This window comes from Mastacembelus armatus, chromosome 4, assembly GCF_900324485.2.
Source record: "Mastacembelus armatus chromosome 4, fMasArm1.2, whole genome shotgun sequence".
NCBI classification, from domain to species: domain Eukaryota; kingdom Metazoa; phylum Chordata; class Actinopteri; order Synbranchiformes; family Mastacembelidae; genus Mastacembelus; species Mastacembelus armatus.
This window is the reverse complement of record NC_046636.1, coordinates 3,844,691-3,863,383: the sequence shown is the minus strand read 5'-3', so window position 1 is coordinate 3,863,383 and position 18,693 is coordinate 3,844,691. Positions and strand designations below refer to the sequence as shown.

Genomic DNA, 18,693 nt, shown 5'->3' with positions numbered 1-18,693 from the left:
TGTATTTGTCATTTAGCCCTGCAGTTGATGATGACTGATGGTTTGAACACGTAAAACACCAGCGAAACCACAGCAGAAGAAAGAGTGAAGAAAAAAAGACAAAAGAAAGGTGAGTAGTGTTCTAGTAAATATGTTTGTTGTGTCTGTATGAATCTTTTTTCATCATAGGATCATTGAAATGCGAAAAGAAGTGGTTAATCAACATTCTTTAATATGGTAAATGAGCAGTCATCAGAATGTTTTTTTCTAATTGTTACAGACATGGACTGTACCATAACTCTTAAATTTTAATCTTTCTTATGTTCAGATGCCCAACATCCGGCAGCTCAGGAAGAGGGAAACTAAGACAAGTAAATGGACCAAAGAGGCCATGCAGAAGGCCATGCAGGAGGTGCAGGCAGGCAGGCTAACCTCAAGACAGGCAGCCAGGCAGTTTAGTATCCCACGATCAACCCTGACTAGTCGACTGAGTGGACGAGTGGCTGATGATTCTCTCTATGGCAAGAAGCAGCTTCTCACAGTTGGTGATGAGAATTCCCTGGCAGAGTATTGTCTGTACTCTGCCAGTCAAGGATTTCCTCTCACAAAGTCTCAAGTTGTTGCTCGAGCTTTGGCAATTTACAACTATCGTAATCCAGAAAAACCAAAGACTGCTCTCGGTGACACATGGTGGATTAATTTTAAAGAGCGGCACCACCTTTGCATTGTTTCCCAAACTGTTGATTTCACTAACCAAGGGAAGGAGTCCTGCATGAGGACAAAGCTGACTGCAGACTTCTTGTGGCTCCTTACTTCCACCCTGGAAGAGAAAGGGTTGAAGGAGAAACCCTGCCAGATTTACACCTGTGCCAAACAAAGTTTAAATTGTACTTTGATAAAAAGAAGGTTCCGCAAAAGATCAAACATTCAGATATACAAACTAAGAGAACCAAAAATGTCACCACCATCTTGGCCTGCTTCAATGCTGCTGGCGAAGACATCCCACCATTAATCATCTACAAGGGGAAATATCCAAGAGGCCACTATAAGAAGGAAGGACTTCCCAATGCCCTCTATGGGACATCAGCAGCAGGGGACCTAGATGGAGAGATGTTTAAGAAGTGGTTTATTGAGCACTTCCTGGAGTTTGCTGTACGGGATCGTCCACTGCTACTTATTATGGACGGACAGGTGAATCCAGAACTGGTACAGGATGCACAGAGGGAAGAGGTCACCCTTCTGTGCCTGCCACCACATACCTCTCACATCCTGCAGCCCCTGGATGTGAGTTTCTTTGGACCCTTGAAGTCAGATTTCTCTGAGGTTACAGGAGATCCGTCGGCAGAAACCCATTCCTTCTCGGTTTCCAAAAAGGAATTTTCAAGGGTCCTAAGAGACTGCTATCAAAGACTTAAGGATCAACAATTAGTTGTGGATGGGTTCAAGAGGTGTGGCCTCTACCCTCTGGACCCAACAGCCATTGACCCATCACAGGTCATGTCATCTGCACTGCAGCCTGAGAATCTTGCACCTGCTCCATCAACACAGTTGTCATCTTGTCTTCATCCCACGCATCCTCTGGTGGCATCGGGTCAGATACCTGCAGACCTCATACAAGTTCTGACCAAAACCTACCAAACGTGTAACACCAGTAAAGTCAGGAGGAATGCCAGGGTGCTGATATCCCAGAAAAAGTCAGATGTTATCATGAAGGGAGAAGACTGTGTATCAGAAATAGAGACTCAAACTCAACTGAGAAAAAATGGAGTGCACCAGAACAGGATAGAAACCTCAGGAGCGACTTCTTCTACCTTACCTGATAGCTCTTGCCCCAGCAGCAATAGAGGACAGCCCTTATGGGACCCTACAGCCACCGCTTCTGCCTCCCACAGTCCCTCAGCAGAAGAAGGTAAACTTTTTTTTTAACTGGGTTGATATTGTTCAGTTTTACATGTAGAAAATATCTTCATATAACTATGTACATAAACAATATTCAGCACATTGTGTATAACAGCAGCAGGATGTACTGGGGTGAGTTGCAAAAGTAAGACCATAGGGAACCACCAGAGCAATACATGTGTTGAATTAAGTTTCCGCTGTATCCCTTCCATTTCAAGCGGGGTCCCAAGCTCCTTTGTCTCTCTGTCAATGCAAATATTTCATATAAACCGTAAAAGAGAGCCAGGTGTACAAACATGTACAACACAAACAACATGTTAAAGTGTTGGCATCATTAGCTATAATAAATAACACGTCAAGATATATCTAGTTATGTTAGTTACATATCAAGTCATGTCTTTTTATATATACAGCTAGCAGCCTTTATCAGAATTCCTTCATCCCCACGGCCCCGCTGTCATCTGGCTCCTCCTCCACCACTGCTGGACCAACAACATCCACCGGTATTTACACTTAACAGTCTTTACATGTGAACCCATGAAAATTCAGTAAATTCCTCATGTGTTCTATTTTGTTTTCCTCTGAATAGATCACATAGCTGCAAAGCGGACAAAAATGATGAGGATTTTGCGGTGTGGGCGGTGCAGACAGTCATATCCTCCTTGTGATCCAGAAGGATTGGTTTTGTGGGTCCAGTGTAATAATTGCCATAAACTGTTTCACACCATTTGTGTAAGCTCAGAGATGGACCTTGATGAAGAGGAGTTTTGGTGTTTCTGGTGCCTTGATGTTTGATCTACTTTGCTTGAATTGATTAGTTTTAATTTTAGCATGTTCTTCAATTTTAAGGTATATAAGATTACAATTTAAAACTGTACAATTACACAGTTTGAAATAAGTACAATATTTTATACAATATTTTGCACTGAAGAAAAAAGTATTATATAGGCTGAAATGTGTTCACACTGAAGAACAATTTTACATCCATCCATGACACAGTTACTTAAAAATACCACTTGGGGGCAGGAGTTTACAAAAAGAGTTATTGTGTATGTGGAATGTGACAGTTTTGGGATGCCTGAACATATTCTTTTACACGTTTCAAGAATAATCTGAAAAACATTTGCTTGTACAAATATACACATTAAAATACAATGGCGTTTCTTTCCTGAGATGCCATGCCTACTTAGTTATTGCCTTTATTTTGTAGCTTCCTGTAATCACTGCGTTGTTTTAGTTTGAAAGGAACGTGGCCGGATGCGAATAACGTGGCGTGACTGTAACGGAAAAGTAACGAAAACGGCAATTTACACAACTAAACAATGGTGATTTGTGTGACATTGGCATTGGATTGGGGAGTTTCCCCACCCTCTCATCGAGGAGGTAAGTAGTACTTTTTGTTAACTTGAATTCACAAGCTTGAAAAGATCTTGTATTAGCTAATTATTTGTGTGAGACGCTAGCTTGAGAGTTAACGCTAGCCTATGCTAGCAAAGTAATGTAACTTTAACTAACGAACTAGCAAGCTAACTGCCAGCGGCGTTATTTTCTTTTTGTTTTGTTTTTTGTAGATATATGTGTAAGTTACACCTATTAGATTGGTTTTAGAGGTTCGAGATACACAAATAAGTAATAGTACTTTTAAAAAGGTACTAATTTAACTAATGTCTGGTCATTTAAACTCATTCGTTTGGGATGTAACGTTACAGACTGCACTGTAATTTTGTTAGCATTGACCGGTTGCTGTACTGGGTTAACTAGTGTCCTGTATTTTGTGTGGGTTGGAATCACAAAATGACACAGCAGAAACTGAATAAGCTGATATCATATTATTCGTAAGCCACCAAATGACCACAGCTTTTTTTATTATCACGTTTGTGTTGTTGTTTGATGAATGTGATGTGGACAGCGTTTTCTCCTAGCTAGTACGTAAAGGCAGCACCTCTCTCTCTCTCACCCTCACCTTCACCTTCTTGGTGCTGACAGGTACTTTAGGGTTGTGGCTCTGCAGACTACTGTTGACAGTAGCTCAAGTTGATGCTATTCGCCGATTGAAACTTTGCAGCGATCAGTACAACGTGACGAGGGAACTATAACAATCAGCGCTCCGCCCAGGGTCTATCACATCAGCTCTGCAATCTACGTTATGCTCAAGTGTGAGGTCCGCATACAACAATCCGCTACATCACCTGTGTTTCTCTGTGTACCTGCAGCTCTGCCAAAGTAAGACTACTTTTTACTTAAACTGTGATCACTATGATTTATTGACATATCTTGGGACAAGACATGCACGGAGGGTGTAAAGTATTTTAAAACTGCACCCCAGTAACGAACGCGACACTGGTTTGACAGCATGCACGTTTTGTGGTGTTAGCAAACAATGGAATTGATTTGCAACTTGAACCTGATTTGATGCCTCATTCAAATTAGACAGGGAAGAAAATTATGCAAACGTGTTCTGCACCATGGAGTTCATCATATGTTTTTATGGGAGTTTTTGCAAATTCCAAAGTATCTTTACCTAATTTATCTTGAGACAATTAACTCTTGCTAAACAGATGTGATTCAGGATAAAAACTTATACTATATCTGCATACTCTAAAACAACTGATTATTTTATTATAAACAATAGGGAGTCGAATAAGCAAGGAATGAGACAAAAACTGGGGGACCCCTTTTCCAAGCTAGACCTCCTCCACAGCTCCTCAATAAAAACAGAGATGCTTCTAAGTCGTTTCCAGATCTACATTATGTGCAGAATCCAGGCAGCTCCCCCTAGGAATGTCCTTACCTCAGAGCTGAGCCATGTAAATTATACCTCCCTTCTCTTTCTCCAGTGTCCTACCTTTGACCTTGATACCACAATCATTTAATCTCAAATAGAAGTTGCATGGATGGAAATTAGTCCTTAGTTAAGCATAGATTCCTAAAATAGGTTCTTCTTTATTCAATTACAAATTGTCATTACAAACGTTATTAAATATGTGACATTTTTAAAAGAGTAGCTAAATAATCAAACTTCACTGTATTTCATTTAAAATATTGAAGTTAAATTGAAGCCCCAATAAAAAAATTATCAAATTCCACACAAGTGATGACTAGCTGCAATTTTCTGTGCATGTCTACAGTAATGTTTTATAGGGCAGCAAATGATACACAAGCATGTTGGCTCAGAGCTCCTGAACATATTTTTGGAAATTGAACTAGGGATGTGGATAAAACCGACTTAACAGTTTTTAGAATTAAATAAATCTTTGATATTGATCTACAAAAATAACAATTGTCCATTTAGTGATTTTTGAGTATAAGAAAATATTATTTCAAGAAGAAACTACAGGAGTTGAATGAAAAATTTAGCATTTTATGAGTTTAAATTACACTGCCAATGCATTTTCCTGTTTCCCTCAGGGCTTGTAAAAGATATACAGAGAGACTTGTATACATGTACCCAATAAACCAGAGAAAGTTACTCTCAGAGTGCATTTGGGTCCGTTAAACCAGAAAAGAAAACCTTACATGAAATGTACGTTCTCTAGGCTAAAATCCAAACTAATGAAAACTGCTGATACTGCAGTGCAGTGTGCCTCACCTCACACATCCATGTGTGCTCCAAATGCTCACAGTTGTGAAGTGGCTTTAACACTATTAAACTCTCTGAGGAGACATTTGAGGAAAATGGGATAGACATGCAAAAGGAAGATGGAAATAGGAATATTAACAAACACAAAGATGCATAAGAGTGCAAAAATGGAGGAGAAAGAGGAAGAAAGTTGCTGGAGGAAAGAGGTGACAAGACAGCACAGTGCATCATTGTGAGAAGAAAGATAGTAACAGAAAACATGCCATTAAGACAATCTTGGAAATTATATTACAAAAGCTTAAGTTGAGGAAAAATAGTGTTGGACAGGTGAACATGCTTGTGAGGGTGTGATGACAGAAAGAGGAGCACAAATTTAGAGAATGGGAAAAGACAGACAAGAGGGAGATGTTTAATGCAACAATGACTGTCTCCTTATAAAAAACAGTAGTTAGGGTTAGGCTTTGTCTAACCTGACTCTGGGGGAAATATGCTCCTCTGTCATATTCCAGCTGCTTCTGTAGTTGCTGTAGCTTACAGGTAAACACATTAAGACAGCTTCAGACATGTCCTCTAAGCAAGCACCCAGCCACAAGGAGGAATTTGTACTTCACCACTGTGAAATGTTTATATAAAGGAGAGGTGTATGTCAATCTGTAATGTTCTTGCCTTTGTTTTTGTGCCCGGGTCAAGTTTTGCATTGAACATAGAAAAACAAAAATATGTGCTATCAGATATTACATGTTAGAGGTGTGATGCTGTTCTGTGCTTTTGATGTGGCACATTTAATGTGAATCAGTCACATCAGTGCTGGATTTACCAGATCATTTCCATTTCACCAACCGTGAGATTTGCATGATTCACAGAATGTGATTGAATTCTGCCTGGGGTGGATTTCATATTTGTTTTTTTAGCACCTGTCTTTTGTATCAACTGTATAAGACAAATAGGAAGCAACTTTACCAGCCCACTGAAATAATAGCACAGTTTCCTGTGACTGTAAATATAAAACAATCTCTGCTTTCTGCGTGTCATCGTTCATTGGAAATAATCAAACACCCTGCTGTCTGACTCAGTAACAGGCGCTGGAATTGGCTTGGTGATGATGCTGATGTTATTTTTGCAGCTTAGTTCAATTGGTTGGATTGTGTAAGTCTAATGTGATTGACAAAATGGATGCCCTTGGACTATAAAAGGAAGCCAATACAGGCATTAGAGAGTGACTGTGTAAAAAGGAAATTGTCCTCTGCTATCTTGGCTCTTCTTGACTTTGCATTTGTTCTTTGCCATACTTGCTTTGGTATTTGTTGAGTATATGTCAAATATTCAAGCCTGTTTGGATCACTGAGTAAATGGTATGCTGGAATAGCTCTATTTATATTCTGTAATAAAATGGATACCATGATGGTGCTCTAGAGAGATGTGGTCATGGGAAATGGCTGAGGTCAAACCAGCAGGGAGAGGCGAGGAGAAGGAGGTTGGATTGTTCTGGGCAGGAAGAAAAATTCTCCAGGGACAGACTATGGGTTCAACTTTCTTGATAGTGAACTTGTTCACTGGTTCTCTTGGGAATACCTCTCTTAAGCACTCACGTCTTTTCTACTCATCAGTACTGACTACTACTTCTCTCTCTCATCGTGTCAGTCCGGTTGGGAGTGTGTATGTGTCATGTTCTTTCCATTGTACACAAAGAAAAAAGCCAGCACTCTGCAAAAGAGATCCCCAGGAGTTACACATAATGAAACCTCTGTTTGGCCAGTTGGTGGCATCCCCACTGATTTGTTCCTGTCTTATGAGGGCATTCAGTGTTTGTTTTTAAGTCCAGAAAAGGAAATCTGACTTCCCCAATGGACATGCAACAAATGCATGTTTTTCTGGTTTATTTTTTTTTCTAGCAAGTAATCTCCCTTAAATTCTTTTTTTTCCATTGAGTCTTCAGATTGAATCTTGTTTTTGTATGTGAAGAAAAGCTCTACCAAACCATGTGGAGTCTTGTAGAAATTTTACAAGATAACCCGCTCACAATATCAGGGAAATGCCTCAACACTTTAAATGACATACAGCTGTTCAATAGTCTGTGTTGTTTAGTTCAGTGGTTATATGGATCATCTGGCTGAAAGATGCACGAAATGTTCTGGGTATTGGGGGATGTAGGTAGTGTGCCGCCAACCCAGGTTTCATTGTGATCCTGTTGAAGAACACGCTTCAGAATTAAGCCAAATCATTAAAGTTGTAAGATCTGAGCATACATGTTAGTATGGTAATCATAAATATATTGTGCTTTCTTTGAACAAAGCTCTGGAGTGTGGTGTAGACAGTTGGATTTTGGTTTGCTTTACTGAGACGTGTACCCATCATAACACCAGAGGGAAAATTTGACAGTGAAAATCTAAAAAGTGCAGGTTCAGGAGAGCTTACAAAGTGCAGCCTTAGAAAACATCTTGTCAGGTTTTAACCCTCAGGTTTGAAGTTTAGGCTGCTAATTCAACTAAGCTCGGTCAACTAGTTGTCTGTCTAATAGTGTGCATATACTACTGCAGCATGGTGCTTGAAGCACATGTATGACAAAAGTATATTAGGATGGGTAAAGCAGGGTATTTGATATTTGTATAAGTGTATTAATTGTCAGACATTTGTTTAGTTATTACTATATCAGATATATTCAGCAAATTAACTATATGAAGATATAAACATTGAAATTCAAAATTACACGTAATAGAGATTATTTATTATTTATTCATGCAACCTATTTCTGTGCAACTATAGTCATTGTACAACTGTATGTACAGCAAAGTTAATACATATTATTCCTTGTTGAAGGACTCCATTTATCGATGTCTGTAAATGTCAGTTTTATTATTCATCTATTATAAGCCATCAGCTGTCAGAAAAAGAAATTCTGGCTTTCATACAGAAAGTGAGACCAAGTAGAAATTACAGTTCATCATTTGTGTAACATAGCCCACTAAATTGGCATTCAGAGTGAAGGATAAAGAGTGCTCCTCCTGATGCCCGGCACTGTATTGCTTATAAGCTCATCGCATTTGGGACATAGAGGTCATTCATCCTCCTAAATGACCTCCATTCTTCCATTAGGTTAAATTGGAATTGGTGTTACAGGAGCCCATATACTGTATGAATGACTCCTCTTATCTAGATCATAACACATCCATGTGTTACATTGATTTGATTAAAAGATGGTGGGTATGTTATAACTGCTAACAGATCCTAGGAAGTGGTTGGTTGTGGTGGGGTCCAACAACTTTTTGTGACAGTGAGTGACATCATATACATCGTCGTGACATCACTTAATGTAATTGGGTGTGGTGTGGGCTCACTGTTCACTTACTGTATCTTTGCCCAGTGAAGCTTTTATTGTCCTGTCTTTCCAATGACATGTCCCCACACATATAGATGTATGCAAATACATGCATAAAATTCAATGACAGCAGCAGCAACTACATGCATGTGCACTCTGCCGTTCGTGTAACACAATAAACAAAGGACATAGTGACATAATACCTTACAAATGCACTTAAATACAGCAGTCATTATTGTTTTCATCTTCTGAAATGTGTCTCCTATTGATCTGGATCTTGATTATTTCAATATAAAACAGATCTGTAATGCAAATTTTCTACATCAGTTAAGTTTTTTTTTTTTGTGCAATATATTTGTATAAACATTTCCTTGAACTTACAGGATTAGGGTGATACATACTAGTTAAACTTTGATGTAATAGATGGGTGAGCAATTCAGTGATATCAAACATAAAATGATGTAAACGTGTAAGTAAGAGAATTCACTATATGGGGTGTATAATGTGGCAGCTATGCCTTTAATACTGCTGGGACAGTGGGCAATAAATTATGTGCAGGACTAGTTATATGGCATTTTTATATTTCAGTGTGATGAATAATCTTCATTTATCAGGCATTTAGTTTGCTTTGTTACCTAAAAGACAGACCCAGCAGCATATTTGTTTCTATCAATAGACTATATTACAATAAATAGCTCAATATCCTAATTGAACAATAAAATGTAATGCTAGTGACCACTAAATAGGGATGCTGGGGTGATATCAGCTCTTATTCCCAGTATCAAGTTCCAGTATTTGCTGAACATTCTGTTTAGTGTTTGTGACTATCTTGGCTGGCAGCATAGATACAGACAGAGTTTGAGTCACAGCCTTCTGTTGAGACTGAGACATCATCACCCAGTGGTGTTTACACCATGGAGTGTCTGTAGTGTTGCTGCTAATCGCCTGTTAGTTTGATAAAGAATAAGACTTGGCTTCAACTGTAAAATAAATCTGTTTTTTTTTTTTTTTGTCCCACGTCTCAAACGGTCAAAGCATGTCTTGCACTGACTCAACTGGTTTATATTTTCAGATAAACCCCCACCTCTTGTAAGTGATTATAGTTCGTAGTTTATTCTCCCAAAGCCCTTTACAAGGTTGTGAACATCTATCATTCATGTCTTCCACTTTCCAAAAGCCAACTATAAATAAACTGGCAAATTCCAGTGCCATTATTTTTGAAAGGTTGCTGAGCAAAGAAGAGATGATTAGTCTGTTTGCATGTCTCCCACTTTGAACTACATTGTATGTTGTAATTGCATGAACATTGAATCTATTGAATGAGGTTAAAGAGTTTGTCATTTTTCCACTGATCTTTTACTCATTCTCTGTTTTTAGGTTCTGTCTGAAGCGAGAAAAGAACTATGTGAGTGGCAGTGAGTGTCTACATCTGCATTTATGCCTGTGTATGTAAATGTGTCACCATGAAGCACCAGTCTATCTCCCGATGGCTGAACCAGCTAGGACTGCCGCAGTACTGCGCAGCATTGGAACAGGAATATGATGGTGTAGAGGTAATGTGAGCAGATGTACATGTACAAACAACATGTTTTCAGCAAGGTTTCTTGAGGCAGCGGTAGAGTTAATGTACCTGGATTACAGGAACAACTCCCAAAGTACAGAGCAAAGAAATCAACACATATCATTGGTCCTCCTCAGATTTAAAGAAACATTTTACACAAGTATTTAAACCATTTAAAATATTAGCTTGTTTCAAGTTTAGATATAGGGTAACACCAATTATAAGTTCCACAAATGTTTTAAGATGGACAAGTAGTGTGCTTAAGCTAATAATGTGCAAATAATTATTAGTTTGTCTCTTTGATTAAACACACACATATAACGGCCACAAAGCAGAAATTTATTTGAACCATTCAATTTAATAACTTGTTGAACGTCATTTGGCAGCAGTAATCTCAAACAAATGCTTCTGGTAGATATGAATCAGATCTGCAACAAAGAGTTTCAAACCATTTTTACTCATAGAACTGCTTCAGCTCAGCCATACGCTTAGGATCTCTGGCATGAACAGCTCTTTGAGCTCATTCCTCACCATCTTGCTTGGGTTGAGGTCTGGGTTCTGACTGGGCAACTTCAAAATCGGTTTGTTTGTTGGACATCATTCTAGGAGATTTTCTTCAGTGTTAAGGATCATTGTCCTGTTATATCACCCAGCCTCTACTGGGTTTCAGTTAGTGGACAGTCATCCTGACATTATCCTGTAAGATACCTCGGTGAACTTGCAGATTAATATTCCCTGGTTGATGGAAAGTTCTCCAGACTCAGAGCGAGCAAAGCATTCCCAAAATATGATACTCTCTTGGCTGTACTTTACTGATGTGATGATGCCTTCATGTTGGTACTATATGTATGTATTTTTTCACATGAAACACACTATATGCTGCTTGTTTTTTAATTTATTAATTTGGCCTTATGTTTTTCGGTCCACAAAATATTTTCTGAGTAGCCTTATAGAGTGTCAAGGTGCTATTTGGCAAACTTTTGGCCCTCCAACCGCAAGCTGTATATAGTTGACTCGCATATTGATATGTTAAGCAGCTCCAGCTCCAAGTTTTTAGCTGGTACTCTGGACATATTTTTGATTTCACTGAGTGTTCTGAGTTGCCTTTTGAGTCATCTTTGTTGGCACACGTGTCTAGGGAGAAGAGCCACAGTACTAAATGTTCTGCCTTCATGGAGAGTCTGTCTATCTGATGAATATTTAAAGTCACTGCAACTCCTTCATAACTCTTTCTAAATTTATGCCTGTGAACAATGCTTTATTGAAACTATGTTTTCTGAGATCTCCATTTTGCAAGTCATGGTTCACATGCAAGGAGATTCTTCTTGCGAATAGCACACTGAACATTTTTATTATTTATTTATTTTTTTTCCCAGAGTCAAAGTACTGTTAATCCACACCTCCAACCTTGTTTCAGTGACTGGGCTCCCGGTCAATTCTTGAGTCTAATTAGCTTTTGGCCTAGAGTTTCAGATTTTTTCTCTGTGAATGTTAATGTTTGAATGATGTATTCAATATGGAAAAGAACAATGCAATCATTTATGTATTAGTTCATATTTGTTTAGAATTGCTGAAGATCTGGCTTTAAATTTAAATTATACTGTAAATTCATACTGTTAATGAAGGTGATTCATTCATTTATGTTTTTGCCACTGTATATTCTGTGAATTTAGTGAGCTAGGAGGATGTAGGAATTGTTTAGATGATGGTGATACCCATATGAGTACCCTTATCATTAAAATGACACTGTCATTGAAATCCTGACTACATATGGCAAAAAAAATTTCATATGAACCTTTTTTTATCTGCCACCTCTATGGTTTTGATTTGGTTATTATATGAAACAAAAACTCAGATTTGATGCCATTAGGAGTGGAGGGACCACCAGCACCAACAACATCCTTTTAGTAAGTTTTTGAGAAGCTGTAGCATTAATAATACAGCATGTAGACTCCAAGTTAAAAAAAAATGTTTGTCATTTGGGTGAAGTAACTCCTTTAACATGTCTATTTAAAGGTGATTACAGTAAATATTTGATGAAATTATGTTATGTACGAAACATGTTTCAAAACAGGCCAAGTGAAAGAGTAGTTTTTAGTAAGAGTGTTTCCAACAGCAGCACAGTAAAACTTCATCACTGGCCTATTAGAGTGAAAAGACAGTGACAGGTTGGCTGTTTTACAACCCAGCCATTAGCCCACTTCATTTTGAATGTTACACAGTCATTGGTTAAGAAATTAGATTGATTAGACAACAAGAATTATTCATCTCCTTATAATGTTTACCCAGAAGGCATTGGTGTAATTAGTAAAGACGAAATGGGTAAAGCCTATTTAAAAGATGTTGAAAGTAGCAAGGAGAGAGATGGAGAGAAAACAGGATAAGACAAGGATGTCATTCTAGTGTCATTTATCCATTATGCTGTTAAAATTTTCTTTTTTGTGCAGGATTTACAAAACGTTCTCTTATAAATTCTCCATTAATTACATTATAATCTTAAAACTACACTTAAGTAACGTTCAGTGTGAACTGAATGCAGTTCCTTCAGTTCAGGAAAGATCTGTAATTTATTGAAAATATATGCATGAAGCTGATGACCGGAGATGCAGAAAGTTCTTTTACTCTTAAGCATATCTGCACAGATTTATTGCAGCAAAACTAAGCATGAGATTTAAAGAACCATACTCCAGCAAAAAGAAGAATGAGTTTGAAGAGCCATATTCCATCTTCCCTCCGACCATCCTCTATGCATAATAAGCTCAGTGCAGCGTTGCTAACCTTTCTGTGAATATTATAACAACAATATGTGGCTCATTGCCTTCTAGCCATCCAGACAGCCTAACACAACATTCAATGTGGTAATACCAACTCAGCCAACAACATTAACACTGTGAACAGCTACAGGCATGCTTTGCCCAAATTTCTCCTAACTCTTTTCATTGTATCCAATATTGTCTTATATATTTGTTTGTATATATTAGCTGTGGGTTACAGTCTTTTAAGATGCACCACAGACGAGTCCAGACACCACCGAACCTGGTTTTTATCTTCAGTTTCAGTGGGTGACTTCCTGTGCACAAACAAAATTTCCCCTTGGTGATTCTGCCTTATGATTTAGGATGCATTCACATGGCTTGCAAGTATCACAGAAAGTCACTTGTCACATGACTTAGTGTAATAGAGAATTATATGAAACAGTCGTAAAACAACGAGTTGAAGGAGGCTTTAAAAGCTCTGAGTTATTGTTTTAAAAATGTCCAAACTGCCCTGCATCACTTGTTTTTTGCATTCGTCTGCACTTTCATCATTGCAACAACATTCACAAAGTCAAAACCAACATTAACAACTGTTATGTCAACTCTCTATATGATGTGTATGAGAGTTCATATTGTCGTTCAGCTCTGCATGATCTGCAGCAAAGAAAGAACAAAGAAAACATGTCAACGTACTGTTAGACAAGAAATGAGAATGGTCAAGAGAGTGAGAAATAGATTAGGCTTCTTATGTGTTATCATTCTCTCTCTCTCTCTCTCTCTCTCTCTCTCTCTCACACACACACACACACACAGATGGTATTTGTTAGTCATTGTAACATTAACAGAATTAATGTAGTGTCTTCTTTAACCTGCTAATATGCTCTTACTGAGCTGTATGTTTGTTTTCATGCAGGTGCAAATGTTATTGACATTCTTGTTATTTTGAAACAGTTGTTTCTCTGCAAAATTCCTGTGTGCATATGTGCACATTTCTGTATGCACACGTTAGTTAGTGGGAGACCTTAAATGTGTTTGTATGCATGTGTATGTGTGCAACTGGCTACTTTGGTATGCAGATATGTTTGTGTGGTTGTGGATGTCTGTAACTTGCTGTATGTGACTAAGAGTGACTGATTTAATTGTGTGCGTGTGTCTGTATTCATGAGTTTGCCCACTGTATGTTTATGTAGTCTAAATAGAGCAGTGTTTGTGATGAACTAACAGAATAGCAGTATTGTTAAGAAACCAAAACAACAAGACCTTGGTTTGAGCTGGGAGTGTCCTGTGATGACACAGTGTGTCATTTACATGTGCGTGTGTGTTTGTGTTGTTCCATTACTGCACAAGGTTGCGTTTTGGTTCAAAGACTTTGTGGCTCTCCATAACTACACTATTTTAGGGGTCGTTTATGTTAATACCATAGTGAGGGTTGAAGTGAGCCAGGGTGTGTTTGTATGTGTTTTAAGGACAATCTGTAATGACAGGATGCAGGGAGGAGACGGCACACTTTTGGAGAATAGGAGGTCATCAGGGGTCTCCGGTTGTTTCTTTTGCATTACTGGAACCACTAAATTGTCACAATGAACTGTGTGTTACTGAACTTCCACCAAACACTGTTTTTCCTGTATGACAGTCTAGCTCATCTTAGAGTCTTAGAGACTAAGTTGATAGCACTGAAGCTTTGAATGTTATTCCATAGTTTCTGGAGAGAACACCAATCCACCATTTGGATTCTCAAGAAGACCAGTTTGTTAACAAACTGTACCTTTATCTAAACTAGTGGTCAGATACTTAAGTTCACGGGTTGTTATCTAGAGCACCTTCACCGCAAATTGACTTAGTATTTTTATGTTTTCCAGGACCTTCTCCACCTAACGGAGCATGATCTTTTGGAGCTTGGAGTCCACAATCATCTCCACCGCCTGCACCTTCTCACTTCTTTATGTCTCCTCCAGGAGCGAGAGAGGAGGAGAGGTATTCAAGTACACCCCCACATAGACACATGGTTGGCCAAAGATTATCTTTCCTTATCTATTCCATCAACTTGTTGATTCTGGCTCTGTGTCAGAGTCCCTACGTTTCCATCTCTCTGTCTGTCTCTCTTAGTACCCAAAGACAGAGACAGATAGCATTAGTGTCATGTAAAGGCATGCTTATGCCTGGGGGGTCTTTTGTCTTTTGTTGGTGGTGGGGGTTGTCTGCTGGAGGATAATATTGTGTCTCATATGCACACACACACACACACACACACACACACACACACACACACACACACACACACACACACACACACACACACACACACACACACACACACACACACACACACACACACACACACACACACACACACACACACAACTGTGAACAATTCCAAGGCTGTCAGTAAGTGAGAAGAGGAGTGATGAGGCCTGCAGTCCTGCTGGGTCTAATCACTTCTAAAGTGTGTGTGTGTGTGTGTGTATATGATAGTGTTTGCTTAGTTTCCCATGCATTACACTGTGAAATCTAACTGTTGTCTTGGTGACTGAGTCATGCATGAGTCCAGTTTGAGCCACGGGAAGAAATTATTTTAGTTTATCTTCGAAAACTACTCACACAGGAAGATTTGACTTGCTAGAAACAAGCAACATGTATGAGAGATTAAAGGATAGACATTCCAGCATAAATTTCCCCATAAACTGAATTCTGCAAAAATTACTCAATACAAATATATTAACTTAAAGGAAGTTTTTTTTAATGTTATTTTATACTTTTATATTTTAATTAAATTGCCTCTATAAAGTCTTTATATTGTCTTGTTTTCCATATATGGTGTCTACATGAAGGTGCAAAATCCAAGTGTCTGTGGACAGCAAAATACATAATAAAATAAAACCAAAGCTTACATTTCAAAGTACATACAGTGGGCATGCTGCCCTACATGGAAAATGACAATTTTGACCTGACTATGACTAGTAATGAAAAATCAGGAAACACCGAGTGACTGAGTTTCATCGTCTGACAAACATGACTGTATTAAAAGTCACACTGCCGCCAACACCTTGGTATTGACAATTAATCTGTAAATATGTAGACATTATTATTATTTGACCTTTCTGAGATCACTCTGCGACCGCCAGTACAGCCCCAACCTGCAGGTGGAGGACCGTTGCTGAGGTGAAACAGCCTCAAGTTGAAATCACTCAGCCACCAACTACTGTGGTATTATGTGTCTGCCTGGCAGCCTGCCCCCCCCTATCATTACCACAAAGGCCAGATTTGTTCAGCTAATGGTACCCTTTACACATACTGTACATACGCACACATACATGTACACACAAACACACATGCAGCATCTTCCAGAAATGTCAACATTGGACCCAGATAAGAGCTTTCCAGTAAGAGAACCTTTGGGATACTCACACACTGTGCCCAGGCACATATTTCATCATAATCTTGCTTGCTGGCTATAGTGTATGATTACGTGGCTAGAACAGGGATGTGTGTATATGTGTGTGTTTGCATGTGCCAGGTACTTTCCTTGTTGGCAGGAATTAAAATGCATCAGAGAAATAAAGATCTTCCAATTAGAACAATTAGAGAGTGAAATACAAGGCATCAGTAAAGCCTGCACATGCATACTCATATTTCACATAGTTGAGGCATTTTTGTATGAGGTTATGTTTCTATAGGTACTCATTATGTTCCAAACATTAACTTTAGCAAGATTCTTGTTTGTAATTTTAAGTTGAAAATTAAAAAAGTGAGATTGATGCATTGCATTGATGTGAAGTTATAGTCTGGTGCTTGATTAAAGTGAAAATGGGAAATTCTGTCCCATTGTCAGTACATAAACTGAAGTACTCTTACACACAGTAAAGCAACATTAGTTTCATGTCATTTAAGTGCTTTCCACTCGCAAACTGCAATTTGGACCACGTGCTGAACACTTTCAGAGTAATGCACAAAAACAACCACATCTAGTGAGATAGAGTTAATCATGTGTCTAGCTCTGGAAAAATAAGTGTGGATGTCTCTGCTTTTCTGCATATCAAACAGGTCAGAGTATTAAAAGATGCATGAATTACACATTCTAAGCACAGCCCCATTGTTGCTGATTTGTTGGCTTGTTTGGCATGCAGTGTATTAATATTAGCATTTAATTTTTAACCACAGAGCTACTCATGGATTTAGAAAGCAATTTCATACAGTATATGCATCTTTTTTTTTTTTTTATTCATTCATACACTCAGCTTAGCTTTCTGAGCTATAGCAGCTGTTTTGTCCACAGGTTAGATATATTTTGGCCCTTCCTGGATTTAATGAGCTAAGGAAGTTAGTAATGTAAATGCCAGAATATGCACAGACAAAGACTGCTATACTATGACATCCTTTTGTGTGTTGGTGCATGTGTGTGCGAGAGAATGTGAGAGTGTGTGAGTGAGAGAAGGTGTTTAATGAGGGCAGTTTGTTTTCTAGTTTGTGTTGGTCATGGAAAGTGATGTTGCCCTGGTGTCAGAATACGTAGCTGTGGACATTCATAGTAACTCACTAGAACTATTCCTGAGCTGTTGATGGTTCAGTGTTGATCTTTACAGGAAGCCAAATATTTATTTACCTGTCCCAATAAACATAAAGCTGGATGTGTCAGTGTTAATTAACATCTGAGGCTGACACAGAAACATTATTTACAAGCTGAGTGTTTTTTTTTTTTAGCTGAACTATAATTTTTATAATAAATAAATGTTAAGAGAAAGAAATCTGTTCTGAAATGCAGATATGTAATGCAAGGACCAAAATTAGATGACCTTAACTGGATCTAAACTCCTCTCCCCCACTCTGTGATTAACAACTGCAGCAACAGCTCTGTGCAGATGTGGAACAATTCATGTCAAATTAACTCTTTGCATGAAAACAATTATTCTTTTGCGTGGGTTATGCAGAGATTTCCTTGACTGTGTGTGCTTGGGAGAGATTTTCAAGTCTGACCTTTACATATTAGATAGTTTATGTTACATGCTACCAAGGAGTACAAGCTGAACCAGGATAATCTCACTTATGAATCTGATAAACTCACCAAAATGACCTAGAGTTAATACTAAGTGTACTATAAACATTTTCCTGTTTCTGTCTGTGTGTATCAGCACCACCAACTGTGCCGTCAACATTCTGCTATCACTGGTACTGTCAAGATGCAATTCCTGGAATTTCAGTTTCAAGACACGGACATCCAGAAATTATAAATAGTTAAGGAAAAGTACAGCTGGCACATCGTGGAAGTTATTTTGCAGTGGGAGGTGCCTTGTTGCAGAATTTATATTGCTTCTTCATAATTGCTATAAACTGCTGCATGTTACAACCTTTACAGAGTCTAATGATGTAAGAGCTGGTTAATTAAAATAACTAATGAGCATCATGTGGATGGGATGTTGATGTTTCAGCAGAAACCATTATCACGTCTTAGAAAAAGTACTAGATTTTATTCTATCTGAGCAAACTGATTTGAACAAGTACTTTGGCTTTTTTGTTGTACAACCCTGAGGTTACATCCAGAGGAATGAGGAGTGGAATAACGATTGAACTGTTTACACTTCACACTTCTAAGACACACACAGGGAAT

At 38.4% G+C, this 18,693-nt stretch overlaps 2 protein-coding genes across 4 annotated transcripts in view; both read left to right on the top strand.

The window, feature by feature from the left end:
- The first annotated feature begins 178 nt into the window (after window positions 1-178).
- On the top strand, window positions 179-2,922 carry LOC113139610 (uncharacterized). The gene is made up of 5 exons (XM_033325160.1): window positions 179-193; window positions 308-546; window positions 738-1,888; window positions 2,292-2,381; window positions 2,468-2,922. The coding sequence occupies exons 1-5, from the start codon at window positions 179-181 to the stop codon at window positions 2,671-2,673; spliced, it is 1,701 nt and encodes a 566-aa protein (XP_033181051.1). The 3' UTR covers window positions 2,674-2,922.
- A 228-nt stretch (window positions 2,923-3,150) lies between these two features.
- The window catches only part of LOC113139694 (breast cancer anti-estrogen resistance protein 3-like), a 57,244-nt gene continuing 41,701 nt past the window's right edge, over window positions 3,151-18,693 (top strand). The window contains exons 1-4 of one of the 3 annotated variants that reach the window (XM_026323089.1): window positions 3,151-3,261; window positions 3,865-4,101; window positions 10,152-10,179; window positions 14,951-15,065. In XM_026323089.1, coding sequence (XP_026178874.1) covers window positions 4,025-4,101; window positions 10,152-10,179; window positions 14,951-15,065 — 220 coding nt within the window. In that variant the 5' untranslated portion in view covers window positions 3,151-3,261; window positions 3,865-4,024. Of the gene's footprint in view, window positions 3,262-3,864; window positions 4,102-10,151; window positions 10,328-14,950; window positions 15,066-18,693 lie in introns of those variants that run through there. The other 2 variants (XM_026323090.1, XM_026323092.1) reach the window with 2 other exon arrangements.